Source organism: Suncus etruscus, chromosome 12 (assembly GCF_024139225.1).
Source record: "Suncus etruscus isolate mSunEtr1 chromosome 12, mSunEtr1.pri.cur, whole genome shotgun sequence".
NCBI lineage: Eukaryota > Metazoa > Chordata > Mammalia > Eulipotyphla > Soricidae > Suncus > Suncus etruscus.
In genome coordinates, this window is record NC_064859.1 from 92,619,070 (window position 1) to 92,638,443 (window position 19,374).

General features: G+C 43.7%; 1 protein-coding gene across 1 annotated transcript in view; it reads left to right on the top strand.

The window, feature by feature from the left end:
- BABAM2 (BRISC and BRCA1 A complex member 2) overlaps window positions 1-19,374 on the top strand; it is a 448,631-nt gene that overhangs the window by 17,245 nt on the left and 412,012 nt on the right. The window contains 1 exon segment of the mRNA XM_049784238.1: window positions 18,080-18,168. Coding sequence (XP_049640195.1) covers window positions 18,080-18,168 — 89 coding nt within the window.

Genomic DNA, 19,374 nt, shown 5'->3' on the forward strand with positions numbered 1-19,374 from the left:
ATTTAATATTGACTAATTTATTATTAATATTAACTAGTTAATATCAATATTTAATATTCAACTTAATAGTCTTATTTCAAATTGTCATAAAAGTTTCTGAATTCTGGGGCTGGAGAGGTGGCGCTAGAGGTAAGGCGTCTGCCTTGCAGGCGCTAGCCTAGGACAGACCGCAGTTCGATCCCCTGGTGTCCCATATGGTCCCTAGCACCAGGGGCCATTTCTGAGTGCATAGCCAGGAGTAATCCCTGAGCTTGTCAAATGGGTGTGGCCCCCCCCAAAAAAAAGTTTCTGAATTCTGCCCACTGTCAACAACTACATTAATCACGGTGTCTAAAAAGAAGAGGGAAAAAGGTTCTGGATTCTTATTCCTCATTTCTATGCTATTTTCATCAACGATCAGTAACCTCACAGATTCTACTGCCGGTGGACCTGCTTTAAGCTTGTATAGCAGGAGCTGCCTTCTTAGAATTCTCTCTGGAGAAGGAACATCAGGCTAAGTCACTCCTACTAACTGAGTGGATGCAATCTACAACTAGTGGCTATGATATACTAATTTTCTTTTCTTTTTTGACATGTAGGAGGTATTTGTTCTCTCAAAATTACTAAAATTTTCCATGAGTTAGGTCAGGAACAACCCAATAAACATAATTATTTGACTTGTTCCGCCTACATATTAGAGAAACTTGATTTTTGAGAAAGGACAGAATGCTTTGTAAGACATTGTGTGTGTGTGTGTGTGTGTGTGAGAGAGTGCGCGTGCGTGCGTGCGTGCGTGCGTGTGTGTGTGTGTGTGTGTGTGTGTGTGTGTGTGTGTGTGTTGGCTCTGATCCCAGCAATACATCAGGGACTACTCTCAGCTTCGCTCTCGGTGGTTTTTTTCCTGGTGATACCCAAGGAATCGTGTGGTACCAGGGATTCAACCTGGGCCTTCTCGCATTTTCAGCATTGCTCAGTACACTGAGTTCTCTCTTCAACCCTGTAACACAGTTCTAAAAACACTTCTTTATTACTGCATGTTTCCCGCTCTAATTCTTGTTATAACACTGTGATTTACCAAGTGTTTCTAGTAACAGTCAATTCAGGCATAAAATGTCCCAACACCAATTCCATCACCAGTGTAACCTTCCCTTCACCAGTGGTCCCCAGACTCCCCACCCACCATCCTAGCCTGCAGGCACAAACAAATTAACTTGATAGTTTTATAACACAAAGGCAAATAGAATGATCAAAACTTATATCAACAAGGGTCAACTTGAAATGATCATTCTGTCTTTCCAGGGTATTACTAAAGTAATTGTCTAAGGATTTGCTGGCCTGTGGTTGGTGCTACTTGAGTTTCTATATTACTGTTTAGTTTCACTGAGCTTGAGAAATTCCTATGGAATTTCCCCATCAGGTTGGCTGTGATGCTACTGACACTGCTGTACAATATTGAGGTGTCTGTTACATGGCTACATACAGCTGTGTGCTACAGGATTTACAGATTGGAAACCAATTTGGTATCTTGAGGTTTGATAAGTTTTTTTTTTTTAATTTTGATTATTTTTGGGTCACACAGCAGTGCTCTGGGGTTATTCCTGGCTGTGCGCTCAGAAACTGCTCCTGGCTGGTTTGGGGGACCAAATGGTATGCAGAGGATCGAACTTGAGTTGGCTGCATGCAAGGCAAATGCGTTACCCACTGTGCTGTCACTCTGGCCCTGAAGTTTGATAAGGATAAATCAAAGAGCTGGGCTGTTTCTGTTGGAGGAGGCAGCTTGTGGCGTGGGGCTGCTGTAGTTCATGCAGAAAAGAGTGTCTGCCCCACATACTCCCTTTTCTGAGAAAACCACAAAGGGACCAGCCAGGACTATGCCATCTAGGAAGAGTCCTTGGCCATTCTTCTTCTTCCTGGTTTGGGCTATATCCAGTGGCGCTCAGGATTTTTTCCTGGCTCTGTACTCAGGAATCACTCCTGGTGGTACTCAGGGGGGCATATGGGATACTGGGTATCAAACCCAGGTCAGCTGTGTGCAAAGTAAAAGCCCTACTACCGATGGTGAAATCCCTGGGGCCACATCTTTTATGGAGCTGATGGAGGAGCTGAGCTATTTTTTCTGCGCATTTTAAAAAAGATCAAACGTTTATGTTTGCATGTTAAAGCTATATATGGGACTTATATTTTCAAAGTTGTTGAACGTCTTAACACCATGTCAGTGACTTGGGTGGCATTTCCATTTTTCTCTAATTGTAATTGGTGAAGATTTTTCATGTCTGTCTGCACATTCAGTCAACTCTTATTGAAATATTGTCATTTGCTGGTTCAAGATTTCTGTAGTTCATAGCAAGATCTATTTCTAAAAAAAAAGGAGATGATGTTAGGAGCTGCAGCGGAGTCGCGTTTCACTTTTAGGCTGAAAGGGCAGAGTTCTAGGACTTTCTGGCAGTCCTAATGATTCCATGTTCTCGAAAGTTCTTTCTACTCCTCAATGATGTGCCTGTCCAGGCTGACCGAGACTTCCAGGCTCTCAGGACTCCTTGCTGGGCAGTGGACACTGTGTACTTTCCTTCCTAGATTTAAAGTGTGTGTGTGTGTGTGTGTGTGTGTGTGTGTGTGTGTGTGTGTGTGTTTCCCTGCCTGTTGGCACAATTTAGAGCGAGCTCAAACTATCTTCCATGTGGCAACACTTAAACTGAGTCTGACAGCCACCGTGTCCTGTGCTTTCCTCTTCTGCGGGTTTGCAGAGACACTGCAACTACATAGAGATCCCGACAGGGGTTGGCCTTTGCCTGGGCTTGGTGTCTGCACTGTTCTTTTTGCCTCTGCTGAAGGTGGTCACTTAATCTCTATAGTTAAAGCCTAATATCTTATGGGCTGAAGCACAGTTGGGAGGGCGCTTGCCTGGCATGTGGCTGACCTGGGTTTAATCCTTGGCCTCCCATCTGATCCCCTGAACCTTTCCAGAAGTGATTCCTGAGCGCAGATCCTGGAGTAAGCCCTAAGCGCTGCTGAGTGTGACCCAATACCTCTCTCCCCCAAAAAGTAACATCTCAAACTGAATAATATTTTCCAGGAATGTTTTGATGTTTTGATATTTCAATCACTGTGGTAAAGTACATTATCTTCATATTCTTGGAAAATATATAATCCTCAGGGTAGTATTAGTGTTATGAAAAGTCAATCCTAGTTTCTGACTGTCTGGTATCTATGAAGTATTTTATTTAAATATTTAAATATTTTTAAATTTTAACATTGTTTAATTTTAATTTAAAACATTTAAACATTTGAAATATTTGGCCAGAGAGGTAGTATGGAGGTAAGGTATTTGCCTTGCATGCAGAAGGACGGTGGTTCAGATCCCAGCATCCCATATGGTCTGCCGTGCCTGCCAGGGGCGATGTCTGAGCGTACAGCCAGGAGGAAACCCCTGAGCATTGCCGGGTGTGACCCAAAAACCAAAAAAAATTTATGTAGTAAAGTTAAATAGCGTTACTCAAAACTTTGAATTTTATACAGATACGTACATATGTGTAAATCATGTGTGAATTTAGATACTCAGCACACCAGTGGATGTCGGGATGCTATGAGATGGTGAAATGTAAGTTTTTACTTGTATATCACCAAAAAATGTGGGAACCTCTACTTTGAACTCTTTCTTTTCTCCTCCTCCTCCTCCTCCTCCTCCTTCGTTTTTGGGCCTCACTTGTTGATGCTCAAGGGTTACTCCTGACTATGTGCTCAGAAATCTCTCCTGGCTTGGGTGGGGGGACCATATGGGACGCTGGGGGAATTAAACCACGGTCCATACTAGGCTAGCACTTGCAAGGCAGACGCCTTACCTCTAGCGCCACCGCTTCAGCCCCTCTGCAACTCCTTCTGTTTTAATCATTTTAGTTTATAACTTTTTTGTTTGTTTTGGGGCCACACTTGGTAGTTCTCAGGGATTACTCTCGGTTTTGTGCTCAGAAATGACTCCTGGCAGGCTTGGGGAATCATATGGATCAGATCCAGCCCAGGTTTTCTACCTGCAAGGCAAATGTGTTAACACCCACTGTACTATCACTTTGGCCCTATTCCTTTTTTTAAATTTCCTTTAATTTAATTTATTATATTTTTAGGCTTTCGGGTCACGGCCAGCAATGCTCAGGAGTTACTCCTGGCAAAGCTGGAAGACATATTGATGATGGAGAATTGAACCTGGGTTACCTGTGTGCAAGGCAAACGCCCTACCCGATGTCCTTTCTCTCTAGACACCTGTTTTTCTTTAGTTTTTACATCTTTATTGTATTTATTGGAACCATTTTTATTTCATTATCAGGACTTAGAATACCACTAATCACACTTTTCACACATCATTCCAACAACAGACTCCTCATCAGAGAGCCCAGAGAGCTTGTTTCCTCCCCCCAAAGTCCCCCAAATATTGTTTGTTTTGGCTACCCTGAGTGGTCCTCAGTGATTGACCACTCCTGGTAGGGCTTGAGGGACCATATGCAGTGCTGGGAATCGAACTGGATTTGGCCTTGGGCAAGTCAAGCCTCGAAACCACTGCCTTCTGCCTAGGTCCAGATTCAGCTCATCGGTAGGTGCCAGTCCTCTTCCCTACAGCTGTGTGGAGTTATAGTGGCTGCAAGAGGGATTTTCTTTGTTCTCAATTTCTATTGTGTTTATTTTCTTTAATCACTAATTTGGCAATTAATCATGTTAATTGCTTTATGACTTGTATCTATTGTTGTCTTGAATTGCTTTTTAAATTGTATCTTTCTTTTTTTTTTTTTTTGGCGGTCTTCTCATTCCAGTTTAAAGTTCTTGAGAATAGAGACTCATTTCTGTAACTGTTAGAGCAGTGACTTTGGTTTGGTTATGTGACAGTGTTTGGTTATGCAGTAAAACTGATTTGATTTTTGAACCTCAGTGCCTGGAAATTAATTTCCATATAAAATATTTTGACATTACATAAAATACATGTGACAAATGACAATATAAAATGAAATAAGAATATAAAACAAGGGGCTGGAGAGATAGCACAGTGGTAGGGCATTTGCCTTGCATGCAGCCGACCCAGGACAGATGGTGTTTCGAATCCCGGCATCCCATATGGTCCCCTGGGCCTGCCAGGAGTGATTTCTGAGCGCAGAGCCAGGAGGAACTTCTGAGCATAGCCGGGTATGACCCAAAAACCAAAAATAATTTTTTATTATATTTTTACCTGAATGTCCTGTAAAAGAAATCTAAGAAATATAGATTAAGAACATAAATACATTATTGGCTACATACACTGGCTTTCAATTCCATCCACAACTTATGTGAAAAATCTTGCTGAAAATTTGCTTGAACTTGCTTTTGATGATATAGGCTCCCCTCTCCCCCGTAAAATGTATATACGATTTGACAGGTACTTTTGCAGGGTTGGGGACACTAAAATTAAATTCTTTTCTTGTATGTTCCTCTATCCCACACATGAGAGATCATTCTGCCTCAGCCCCTCCTTTGGACAGTCTCACTTCTCTCAGGCTGATCACTTAAAAACAAATTGCATAATTTTTTTTGTTTTTGTTTTTGGGCCACATGTGGCAGCACTCAGGTTCTGCATTCAGAAATTGCTTCTGGCAGGCTCGGGGACCTTATGAAATGCCAGGGTTTGAACCCTGGTCCATCCTGGGTCAGTCGTGTGCAAGGCAAACACCCTACTGCTATGCTATCACTCCAGCCCCCAAATTGCAAGATTTTATCTTTACTTGAAGCCTAGTAATATTCTATTGTGTATATATATTTATGCATCATAATTTGAAAAAGAATGTTTTTATGAAATCAGTAAAGCTCATGAAAACAGGTTCTTTGCAGGAGAAGGAAACGTGAGTGGCCAGCAACAGGAAGCCAGAGATGACTGAACATTGACGAGGACAATCCCCATTGAAAATAGTTGTCCTCCAACCTGACTGTGTATCAAAAATCTTCTGATGCTTCTGTTATAATACAGAGAGCAGAGAGTGGGAGCCAGAGGATGACAGCACAGCAAGGAGAGCCTTTGCCTTGTACACAGCTGACCCAGGTTTGATCCCTGGCATCCCATCTGGTTTCCTGGGCTTGCCAGGAGTGATTTCTGAGAGCAGAGTGATGAGTAACCTCTGAGTGTTACCAGGTGTGGGTCGTTTCCCCCCCCCCCCCCCAATACAGATAGCACTTATGGCCTTAGAGCTTAATAAGTGATAAAACTGCAACATATTTTGGTGGGGGGGGGGTCACACCTGGCAGCACTCAGAAATTGCTCTACTCTGGCAGGCCCGGATTTGAACCTCTGCCCGTCCTGGATCAGCTGCATGCAAGGCAAATGCCCTACTGCTGAGCTATCTCTCCAGCTCCACCGGAACATATTTTGACCTCATCTCCACCCAGATCAAGAAACAAATGATGGCAGTGCCATGAGCCTGCACATCACCGCTCTACTCAGACGCTTTTTCCTTCTCTCCTTTTCTGACATTTCTCTTTTTCCTTCTTTCCTTTTCTGTCATTTGTGGTCTGCACTTTGGTGCTCCTCTATAATATATTTACCGGTATACCAATGCCTTATCTTTCCCTAGGTTGGAACTTTCAGTAATTGAAATCAGCATGTGGGATTCAATTCAGTTTGCATGTAATATTCAATATTTGCTCTGTAATATTCAATATTCCATTTTTGCTTCTATCCCCTTTTATTCCCCTGTCCTTTGACGGATGGGTACATAAGTGTTCAGCGTGAAATTACACTCTTTGTTTGTTTGTTTGTTTTTTGGTTTTTGGGCCACACCCGGCGGTGCTCAGGGGTTACTCCTGGCTGTCTGCTCAGAAATAGCTCCTGGCAGGCACGGGGGACCATATGGGACACCGGAATTCGAACCAACCACCTTAAGTCCTGGATCGGCTGCTTGCAAGGCAAACGCCGCTGTACTATCTCTCGGGGCCTGAAATTACACTCTTAACTGTTCAGGTTGGGGCTATTTCAATGAACATGCAGTTAGCTGCTAACGTTTTTGTATGTTTCTCTTTGAGAGTATGTGCGAGGTGGTGTTTTCAGGAATAAAATTGCTAGATCGTTGGGTGCTCAGATATTCTGCTTTAAGATGTATCAGTGATCCATTGACTTTCCCAATATTTAAACCATTTGATACGTCTACCATCAGAATCAGAGTCCCATTTCTCTATATTTTTGTCAGTATTTGGGATTATTGGTGGACTGAATTTGGGGGGATGCTGGGAACCACATTTCCTGACCTGATTTTGTCAGTTTCCTTTTATCTGCCTCCCTCCCAGGACCAGGTTGTAGTTATTTACTTGTTACAGGTTTCAGTTGCTCCTGGCAGGCTTGGGGGGCCATATGGGATGCCAGAATTTGAACCATCTTCTGTCTGTTCTGGGTCGTCTGCGTGCAAGGCAAACATCCTACTGCTGTGCTATCTCTCCGGCTTCCCTTTATATCTTTTTAATACATGAATGTGATCTCTGTGTGTTTTACTTTTTCCTTCACTATAGTTTTGTGCATAGAGATTTTGACTATCTTTTGTGATATTTTTTAAAACTATATTTAATCATTTGGTGATAATAAGGTAAAAGCTTATTATTTCATTGTATTTATATTGGTTTTGGGCTACACCTGGCAGTAGTCAGGGGTTATTGGCTCTGCACTCAAGAATCACTCCTGGCAGGCTCGGAGGACCAATGGGATGCTGGGGATTGAACCCAGGTCCACTACATGCAAGGCAAATGCCTTACCTGCTGTACTATTGCTCTGGCCCCAGCTAATAGTTTTTTAGACGTCGGTTTTAAATTTCTATAAACAATTTAGTTTGCCCATGGATTGTTAGTATGCAACCCAGTAAATTAACAGTTTGTTTTCTGTGTATATATATTGTCTTGCTACTATGTTTTTGTTTGATGTTTATTTGGGGGACCATACTCAGTTGTGTTCAGAACTTTTTCCTGGCTCTAACTCCGGGATCACTCCTGAGGTGCTATACGTGGTGCTGGGGATCAAACCCAGGTTGGCTCCGTGCAAGAGAAACACCCTGTCCGCTGTTCTCTATCCAGGTCCCATCGCTGTAGCTCCCAATTTTCAACTTCGTTAAATTCACTTGCTTCCTATAGGAAGGTTTATAGCATTTTCTTTTCTTTTCTTTTCCTTTTTTTTTTTTTGATTTTGGGTCCCACTCAGTGGCACTCCTGGCTCTGCGCTTAGAAATCACTCCTGGCAGGCTCGGGGAACCATATGGGATGCCAGGATTTGAACCATCTTTCATCCAGAATTGTCTGCATGCAAGGCAAAAGCCCTCCAACTGTGCTGTCTCTCCCGCCCCTTTATAACATTTTCTAAGCTGAAAGTAAGACTTTGTTCCTTCCTTTCTAATATTTTCTGCTGGTTGCTGTGTTGACTTCTGATACTGCGCTGAATACAAGTGGTCAGAGAGGCCTCATTCTCATTCCCAGGGGAAAAAGTGGATCATTTAGCTAATAAGTATGATACTGCTGTAAGGGGGCTCAGGTGGCCTCAGGGCTTTGAGCTGTTAGTGTTGAACCCCTGCAGAAGTATTTCTAGATGACCTTTATCTTAATATAGGTTCCTTTTTGTAAACAGTGTGTTTGTTTTGGGGCCACATCTGGTGATGCTTCAGGGTTATTCATGGCTCTGCACTCTAGAATCACCATGCTCGGGAGAACCATATGGGATGCCGAGGATCAAACTGCTGTTAGCTACATGCAAGGCAGATGCCCTCCACACTGTCCTTTCACTTCAGTTTGTATAAAGAGTTTTGAAATCATGAGTTGATGTTTAATTTGATCAAACGTTTACCCTGCAGTGATGGGGTAATCCTATTAACTTCTTATTCTGTTAACAGAGTGATTTCACTGCACATAGTGGAATAGAAAAAAGAAAGGCTGGACATCAACGTGTTAAGGATCTAACTCAATGCTTCTCAATTATTTTCTGTCATGTCCCCCTAGGAAGAAGAAAACATTTTTCGTGCCACCTCCCCGTGTGACTATAAATAGTATCTTTATTAAAAAAACTTTAACCTGCAAAACAAAAATATATAAAATAATTTGAGCTGATTTTGTAATCCGAGGTGATGTCTGGATTAATGGCTTCAATGAGCACGTTTTGCAATGCATAGCTTTTCGAAGCGGGGTTTGAAGCAGGACACAGCAGCTCTCAGCTCCAGAGACACACAGAGGCATAACACAGGGCTTAGCTTGTAATGACAGTGTTTGCCAAGATCAAACGTGCCCCCTTTTACAGAGCCTCACCCCCCCCCCGGGGGCGCGCCCCACTATTTCAGAAACACTGATCTAACTCAAAAAAACAAATAGGTTCCCTCCTCTCCTAATTAACTGTCAAGAATAGTATCTGAGCTCATCATTCCTATTGAAATCAGACTGTAATTTAAACCATTTTTGTTGTTGTTGCAGGAATATCTACCAGCAATTAAAACTATTCCCCGTACCAAAGAAGAGTTGCAATTTATCTTTTATAAATTAGAGACAGAATATAGAAACTGGGATTAACAGTTTGCTACCACATCGATTGGCAAACACAGTTTGGTGAAATTTGTACTTTTGTAATTAAAAAAAATTTTTTTTTTGTGAACATTCTGGCCTGAGTCACTGATTTTGGTAATCTTTTTGGAATCCTGTGCTAAGAATGCATCACTTTCTAGTAGGATCTGGAAATAGATTTTGGGCTTGAGAGGTGGAGAGGATATTCTTGGTGTATCGGGAACATTTTGTGTCACCAGGAGAGCTGCCTTCTCCCGGAGGATCTGAAATAACCACCTCCACGTAATTTCGCTTCCTTCCTTTCCCAATTTTAATTCCCCGAGTCTCCTTGTAGAAGAAGGTCTGAGGCTTGACCTCATGACGGATTTTGGTGGAGTCAGACTGACTCCATAATGTCCTTCCAGGACTGTGAGAGTGTTTGAAGTTTTGTGAATCAGAAATGCCTTTTGCAGTGGAACACCCACGTGATTGATGAATTAAATAGCAGTTAATATATACACACACATATATATGTATGTGTGTAATATATATATGTGTGTGTGTGTGTGTGTGTGTGTGTGTGTGTGTGTGTGTGTGTGTGTGTGTGTGTATCCTAAGTCATGCTGCTAGCTTCCTGACGGCTGCCTTTCAGTCTTGAAACAATGATGCTCCAACAGCTGATCTAGCTGGAGTGGAATTATTGATGAGAAAACCACACAGAGTTAGTTCTGCAGCCTGAAAACGTGGAGATCAACTGCCGGCAACGATTCTCTCTCATCTCTGACTTAATAGTTCTTTAAAAAGGCCGTCAGGAGCCTTTGGCCGATTTTTGTCTTAGTCACCTGTTATTTTCGGTTGCCGTTGCCAAATGTGAAGACTTCCTTCTCCACTGATGTTGAATGATGTTGCTCTACGCGTCATTATCAAGAAAACAGGAAGCTAAGTAGGAGAACATGCCAAGTCGCAAATTAATAGTCAGTGGAAAGGAAGCTGACGTCGGTGGGGGGTGGGGTGGGTCTGGACTCTCAGACTTTGTTCTTTCTAGGTGGCTCGGAGGCGAGCAGAGAAACCTTGAAAAAATGGTTTTCTACCAAGGAGACAGAGGCAGCATTACATTAGAACACGTGCATGCATTTGTGTCTGGTCGTCAGAATGCTAGGATGTTTGTGTTACTATTCATTCAGATCAACGCCTGTCTGTCGCTAAAAATCAAAGAAAGTGTAGTGAAACTGCCAGCTTTTCCTCGGAACAGTCAGACATCAATACTTTGAGTCAGACCTTGGTCATGGGGAACCAGTCATAACTTAAAGGGACCGCAAACCCCACTGACCTTGCATGCTTTCCTCAAAGGGTTTGCTAAGTCAATCAATAGTGGCATCAGTCAGTGTCCATTTATCAAGTTTTTGAAGGCCGTGCTCTGTTGTAGTATTGATCTTATACATCATTTCTCATCCTAATATTGCTGATAAATCTTTTTCTCATTAAACCATATGTGGTAGAACACTGTTGACAAGTGGTTTTTTTTTAATCATTATAGGTAATGGAATAGCACTTATTTTGTCATTTGCATCTTTTACTAATTATTATGGGTTTCCTTTTATTTTTGAGAAATGTAGTGGTTCTAGAAATGGGTCCAGGGCTTGGACCCTGTTTCTGCCATTTATTGGTTTTGTATTTTCCCTGTACCTCAGTTTCATCATCTGTAAAATGGAGAGAATAGGGCACTAGCACTTATCTCAGAAGGCTACTGTGATGGGCATGATGGTTAAACCAAAGTACAGAATTTGGAAGAGTGCCTGCCACAGAATATGTTAGCTTCGGACTAGAGATCTGACCCACTAGGAGACAGGTCATTAATGCAAACTCGGGAGTTCATTGCCAGCGTGCTTGGGCCGCACCTCTTCCAGGTGGTGAGGTGGCGACAACCCAGATGGGACTTGCAAGTCATTTGATAGGACTTCTGTCTATAGATTAAACTATAGATTCTTAGCGCATGTTATGTCAGCCTGGTTTAAACTGATTGGCTGAAATAGTAGAGGACGGGCTTGGACACTCACTGGTCACCCTCTACCTTGGCGTGCCGTTACGTAAGGTTTATCGCCCACAGGCTCCCTGGTGTTGCTAGTTTATCTCATTGTCATACCTGTCCTTGAGGTTCCTGGAACTGGTTGTTCTGGGCTCTACCACATATCTGAGGCTTGTGATGGCTACTATTATGTTTATAGCAAAGCTAGGCTACAGAAGCGGAACAAGCAGTTATTTCTAAACCAAAGTAAGTTCTAAACTTATATACTAAAAAGTAAACCCTGTCAGATGTGGCTTTGATTCTGGTTTTCTACTGTGAAGTTCGAGTCATGGTAGGGAGAGAATTTGAGACTAAGTTCAGGGCCACCTGCATGTACAGCTTTGAAGGAGACCTCTCCTCCACATCCTTGGTTTTTGCCACAAAGAGACCCCAGGACTGGACTTGAGGGTTTCGGCTTTAATTCAGGGAAGCTTTTTCCCACTTGACAGTTCCACATAGTCCTTGGGCTACTTACTTTTAAGAGACTAGGCCTGGAGATATAGACAGGACTTGATGACCCAAGGCCAGGAAATGGCTTGTCCACCCTGGTGCTCCCACTGAAAGTCCTGTGGACGCTCTGGCCATCCTGATGCCACCTGTCCAGTGACAGTTTCAGGTCTTAAGCACCTGGTCAGCCTTTATTCACCTGGGGTATCACCTATCCACTGAGTTCCAAGTGGAGCCAAATGCTTGAATATTCAAAGGGTCAGAATGGTTCTTGGCACCAAGAAGGCAAAGCACAGTTAATAAAACAGGGCATCAGTTTTGGGAGTCCTGGTTAAATGGCAGGGTGAAGGGACAACCTGTGAAAGTCGTGGTGTTTTGTTTTTGGTGGCAGTGAAGGACCAACTGTGAGTTCTGTTACTGTGTCCTACATGACCTCATTTGATGCCTTCCACAATTCCTGCTCACACGATCTGCACAATGTGGTAGTTTAATGCCCTTTGTCATCCCATGGGCTAAACTGAAATAGAACATTCCCAGTACATTGAGGGAATTAGGGCTTAGTAAAATATATATTTGTGGAAAGGAGTTCTTTAGCCCAAAATTCTTTTTTATGTTTTTATGCCAAAATAAGCTATTTGTTTCTGGTTCCCAATGTATTCCCAGCTATTCCCAGCACCAAGCATGGTGACATCTCCTAAGCACTCAGCGTTGACAGACTAGGAGTCTTTCTCATTGTCAGCAATGCAGGATTCCTTGTTTTTGTTTTGGATCATGCCTGGCATTGTGTGAAGGTCACTCACATCAGTGTTGGGGGGATCACTCTCCCAGCTCAGGGCTTGGAGGACCAGGCAGTGGCAGGAGCTGAACCCAGGGCCTATGCATGAAAAACATGTGCTCTAGCTCTTGGAACCATCTCTTTATCCCTTAAAATTTTCAGTATAAAGATTATTCAGAAAGAGAGAGGGAGAGAAAGAAGGGGAGGGAGGGAGGGAGAAAGAAAGGGTAGGAGGGAGAGAAAGGGAGAGAGGAGAGAGGAGAGGGAGGGAGAAGGGACAAGAGAGGAGAGAGGGGCCCGGATGGATAGCACAGCGGCGTTTGCCTTGCAAGCAGCCGATCCAGGACCAAAGGTGGTTGGTTCGAATCCCGGTGTCCCATATGGTCCCTCGTGCCTGCCAGAAGCTATTTCTGAGCAGACAGCCAGGAGTAACCCCTGAGCAATGCCGGGTGTGGCCCAAAAACCAAAAAAAAAAAAAAAAAAGAGAGGAGAGGAGAGGAGAGAGGAGAAGAGAAGAGAGGAGAGGGAAGGAGAGGAGGGGAGGAGAGAGATAGTCCTTCTCCCCAGTAAAAAGTATATTTAAGGGGCCGGAGAGATAGCATGGAGTTACCTGCCTTTCATGCAGAAGGACAGTGGTTCGAATCCCGGCATCCCATATGGTCCCCTGTGCCTGCCAGAGGTGATTTCTGAGCATAGAGCTAGGAGTAACCTCTGAGCGCTGCCGGATGTGACCCAAAAAAAAACAAAACAAAACAAAACAAAAAGTATATTTAAGTGAAATTGCGAGGTTTTAAATCTTAGTTCTAATTATGTTTTTGAATAGTTGTCATGTTGCATCTGTCTGTCTGTCTGTCTATCTATCTATCTATCTATCTATCTATCTATCTATCTATCTATCTATCTATCTAACTATCTATCTATCTATCTGTAATATTGTACATGTGTGTATATTCTCAGGATGAAATCCAGGGAGGGCCTCATGTATGCAAAGCATGTGCTATTCACTGAGTTTCATCCTTGGCCCCTGTACATGCAGAATTTGAATGACACCAGTAACTTTTTATTTAATGATGTGACTAGCTTCATTAGTCACTTTTGTCTTGTATAATGAAACAATTTTGAATATGACTGTATATTCTCTTTATGCTAGTTACTTCTCAGCTACAGTTTCTCAGTTGACCTACCCCAGAACTATAGTTGCCCAGGCAAGACATCCACCACATTTGGGCACCAAGAGGCAGAGTGCATGAGTGTTAGGAAGGTTAAATAAAATAAGCTTTCTCACTCATTCTGCATTTCCTTTTCAGGGGAAATGAAGGCCTTTAAAGGGAAAAGAAAGGCAAGTCATCGTAGAAAATTGTGCACAGTCAAATAGTAAAAGGATGTATTTAGCCTGCAATTAGTTGACCTAATGGTTTAAAGGTTCATGCTTTGTAGAAAAACCAAAACTGCAGAAAGTAAATCAGAAAAAGATGTAAAAGTCTCCCTGACTCTAGACTCTCGCTTGGTCTTGAAACCTGTTTATGGACTTGACCAAACATGTGCCTAGGTCTTTTTCCATAAGTGGACTCATACTGTTCATATGTGTTCTTCACTCTTTTACTTTATGCTCTTTAATTAATTGGCAAAACTATTGTCTTCATGGGATAATTTTAAATTTCACAGAAAATGTATTAATAATATGACCCAGACTTTTTTTTTTTTGACAAAGGTAATTTGAGATTCAACTGAAATGCTTTCTTAAGAGAATCTTTAGGTAACACGCCATCATTAGGCTGCTTCCTCTAGACCAATATCTCCTAGTCATAAGGAAGTGAAGCACGAGGATGTTTGAAGTAATTTGCTCAGCTCTCATTTCCTCGGAGGAGAAGCCAAGAGCTGCTTAGGAGAGAAAAACCTGCTGATGCCAGGTCAACCTCTGTTACCCAGGTCTTGAACCTGTGTATCCTTCCCAGTGGCTCGCTGGAGACGGGCTTTTATGATTGGGGTGTGATCTTTGAGGGGAGGATCCCTCGCACTCCTAATCTCAGGGTTTACGTACCTTTTGCTGTGTGCAGCAATTTCTCTAGGTGAGCTATCATTGTCTTTTCTTCGTGGCCCCTGCCAGCTGTTTCATGGCAGGTTTGCTTGTCATGTCTCATGCCATGCTTCTCCCTAAACTTGGCCTCTTTTCTAATTGCTCCTGTAGAACAGACCCTCTTGTCCACATGCCCAGCATCACACGTGGTGTCACTCAGGGGTTACTCCTGGCAGGCTCAGGACCATATAGGATGCCGAGATTTGAACCACCATCCATCCTGGGTTGGCTGCATGCAAGGCAAACACCCTATCGCTGTGCTATGTCTCCGGCCCTCTATTATTCCTCTTACCACACTTGACGAGCCATCCTCGGAAGAGCTAGAACTGGACAGCATCATTCCTCTTTGTAAGAGCTTCTCCTCTGTGCTCTCATTGAAAGTGAAATTCATGGCGCCCCTTACAGGGTTCTCCCTCCCCTCTGCCTCTGGCTTCCTCGTTCTCTCCTTTTGAGGCAGTTCTGAGCGAAATGCCCAGATACACCTAGATTTCCTCTACATAGAACAAACGTATTCTTGCCTCCATTAATGCTTTTGCACCAGCTCGTTTCCTCTGCCTGGGCTGAATGAGATGGGACCCTCGGGTGTCTTGGAGGGTGCAGATGATGCCTCTTCCTCAGGGTCCTCCCTAGATTTCCCTGGGAAAGCAGCTCCTGTTTCATTGCATCTCATTGCATTTAGCAATCTGTCTCTTTAAATCACCCTCACCTGTCATTTGCTTCTCTTCTTTTCTCTGGAGACTTGAACTTCCACAGTGCCAGAGATCTTGCCTGTCTTGTCCACTCTGTATTCAACACAGAGAACAAATGCTCTGATCTGTTTGATCTAAAGTGAGAATGTGAGGTGAGATGGAGAGAGAGCTGCATTCTTTGTTTTGTTTTGGTTTTGGCTTCAGGGCTTCACCTGGAAATTATCAGTGGTTACTCCTGGTGGTGCTTGGGGGACCATATACTGGGGATCGAACCTGGGTTGGCCGTATGCAAGGCAAATGCCCTACCAGCTTTGTTATCATTCCTGCTCTACATTTTGTTTTTTAAAATCCCAGGAAAGGGGTCAGAGTGATAGCACAGTGGTAGGGTGTTTGCCTTGCATGTGGCTGACCCAGGATGGACCTGGGTTCCATCCCCGGCATTCCATATGTCCCCCAAACCAGGAGCAATTTCTGAGCGCATAGCCAGGAGTAACCCCTGAACGTCACCGATTGTGGCCCAAAAACCAAAAACCAAAAAAAAAAAAAGAAAATCCAGGAAAACAAAAGTGACCGTATAGAAAATTGTTTATTCTGACAATTTACTCCATCCATTGAACTACTTTGATAGATTCATTTACAGAAATACATCAGAGTCAGCCCTGGAATTCTGAAGGAAAATTTGTCCTTCTTGAGTTACTTCACACACACACACACACACACACACACACACAACACACACACACACACACACACACACACACACACATCTTCTTGTGTTACTTCACACACACACTTCCCCTTTTAATAAACTAAACAAAGATAACTCCCCAGTTGGCTCTATATTCGCAGTGTATTATTTGCGAAGGAAATGCTGTTTTTTATGTAGTTGAAATTATGACCTAGAGGATTGTGATCAGTCACATATAAAACCAGCCCCTGTGAAGAACAGACACCCACAGTATAGCTGTGTAGTAATAAATGAGAGGTAACATAATTTGTGCAGACCGGGATGGACTCGCCCCCGGTCTCCCCACTCCCCGCTTTCAAACATGCATCTTCTCGGTGGTGTAGACCAGTGCTCCGTGCTCTTCTGCAGATGTAAGCTGTCAATGCTGGAGTGAGAGGAAGTGCCTTACCTTCGGGGAAAGGGAGAACCATCTGGAAGCAGAAAAAGGCCAAAAGTGTGCTCTTTTTAGTCTGAGTGGAAGCTCAGAATCTATGTTTAAAATATGAGCATAAACGACTGTCCTTTTGCAATTCTTGGCATGAAAGACTACAGACCAGTTTTGGATTTGCTTTAAAAGTCGAGGTACACATTTTTGTGAGAAGTAGTTGAAGCAATGTTCGTTTTTGTTTTTTTTTTAAATTTTTGGTGAGATAGATGCATTAAGCCCCTTTTCCCTTTGTTTCCATGGTCTTTAAGGAGTTTTTGATACTGAGAGCAGGAGCAATATAGCACAGCGGAGAGGGTGTTGGCCTTGAATGCGGCCGGCCAGGGTTCTATCCCCAACATCCCATATGGTCCCCCGAGGCGGCCAGGAATAATTTCTGGGTGCAGAGCCAGGAGTAACCCCTGAGTATGTCCCAAAATCAACCCCAAACAAAACAGTTTTTAGTACTGTTGGCCAGCAGTTTTTTGGTCTGTTTTTGTTACTTTTTTTTTTTGAGGGGGAGTCACACCCATGGTATGTGTGACTACTTTTGTGGGCTCAGATGGGGTACTGGGGATCACACCTAAATTGCATGCATAGTAAGCACCGTATCCACTGCACTATCTTCTTATCCTGTGTCTTCCCTCCTTCCTTCCTTCCTTCCTTCCTTCCTTCCTTCCTTCCTTCCTTCCCTCCTTCCCTCCTTCCCTCCTTCCCTCCTTCCTTCCTTCCTTCCTTCCTTCCTTCCTTCCTTCCTTCCTTCCTTCCTTCCTTCCTTCCTTCCTTCCTTCCTTCCTTCCTTCCTCCTTCCTTCCTCCCTCTCCTCCCTCCCTCCCCTCCTCTCCCCCTCCCTCCCTCCCTCCCTCCCTCCCTCCTTCCTTCCCTCCTTCTTTCCTTCCTTCCTTCCTTCCTTCCTTCCCTCCCTCCTTCTTCCCTCCTTCCTTCCCTCCTTCCTCCCTTCCTTCCCTCCCTCCCCTCCCTCCCTCCCTCCCTCCTTCCCTCCTTCCTCCCTTCTCCTCCCTCCCTCCCTCCCTCCCTCCCTCCCTAAATCTCTAAGGATCACTTATTTACATTTTTTTCATTACATGTTTATGCTGGCACTGCAGCTGAGTTAATCCAAATTAAAGTGTGAGCCACTGATGGTCCATACCAGCTTCTATGTCTTAAATATCATAACCAGGTGGCATTTTAAAAAATTCTCATATTTTTTCAAGCAGTATTTTTCCCTCCTGTTGCATGCAGGTGGCAAGGCCTTTAGTAAGCAAGTCCTCTGGTCCCAATGTCTCAGCTCCATGGCTTTCTTGGTCTGTCCCCTCTGTGGACACACCTGGAGGACAGGAACACTGAGGTGCTGTCATTCAAGTACCCTTTTTGGATCTTTCTTTCCAGGTGCACGTCATTGACTCCGGGACCCAACTGCGACCGATTCAAACTGCACATCCCGTACGCTGGAGAGACACTGAATGTAAGGTGAAGATGTTTCTTGGATATGGAGATCACCATGCTGCTTAGGGACTCTGCGTTCAAGTTATTCCTTGCTGGCTTTTTGCTGTTAGCTCTGAAGAGGACGGAACCCTACAACTCCCTTCTTTTTTATTTATATAATAAAAATTACTTGTGATAATAAATTATATTTACTTAAAAATAAAAAATTACTATGTCTCTTCTCCTAGTGTTGGCTGTTGGCAATTGGCAGGGAGCAGGTTGTGGTGGTACAGGGCAGGCCCTGCAGTCCTTCATGTTCAGGCACATGCAGCGATACATGTATTCTTTACTCCTCAGTTCCACAGCCCAGAGACAGAGGCCATTGCTTTAGGCCAGTAGGTCTGGGGAACTGTGGGCTGTTCTGTCTCCCCTTCAGGGCTGCCAGCTCTCCTCTGGAGCCGCAGTTGCGAGAGTGCTGTCCTACTGACCTCAGAATTCTCTGGGCAGGAAACTGGCCTCTGAGACCCCCAGGGTCTGGGCATAGAGTGTCCACAAATGGGTTTTAAAAGCCAGTTTACCCTTGGAAGTGGCATGAGAAGAGAGTGTGACCAGAAAAGGGAAGTGGGCCAGGGGATGGCAAACAGGCAACCTTGACCCACTGACTGATGGACTGAGAAAAGGTGGCGTTCAGAACCTTGAGTAAGTTCATTCATGAACTTTTGGGGAGATCCAGTAAAATCCCATGGGAGGAAGGCTGTAATGAAGGTACCTTGCTCCGGGGCTTTTGACGTTTATGGTCTTAGTGCCCTCAGCTGTGTCTCCACAAACACACCCAAGTGTCCACACACCCCACTATGTTCTGTGTCACGTCTATCTGTCAGGACCTGTTGGCCACTTTTCCCAGCATTGTGCAGGCAGAGGCAAATGTTGGTTGGTGACGCCTTCCTGGAGTTCTTGAACTGCCTGATCTGTGATGGGGGCAGTTCACATAGAAAACCTTCCTCCTAGTTTGGTGCCGCCAGCCCTGCTCTGCCATTTTCACCATTCCCCATTTTCTTTTTTTTTTTTTTTTTAATTTTTTTTTATTTAAATAACTTTATTACATACATGATTGTGTTTTGGGTTTCAGTCATGTAAAGAACACCACCATCACCAGTGCAACATTCCCTATCACCAATGTCCCAAATCTCCCTCCTCCCCACCCAACCCCCGCCTGTACTCTAGACAGGCTTTCTATTTTTCCTCATACATTCTCATTA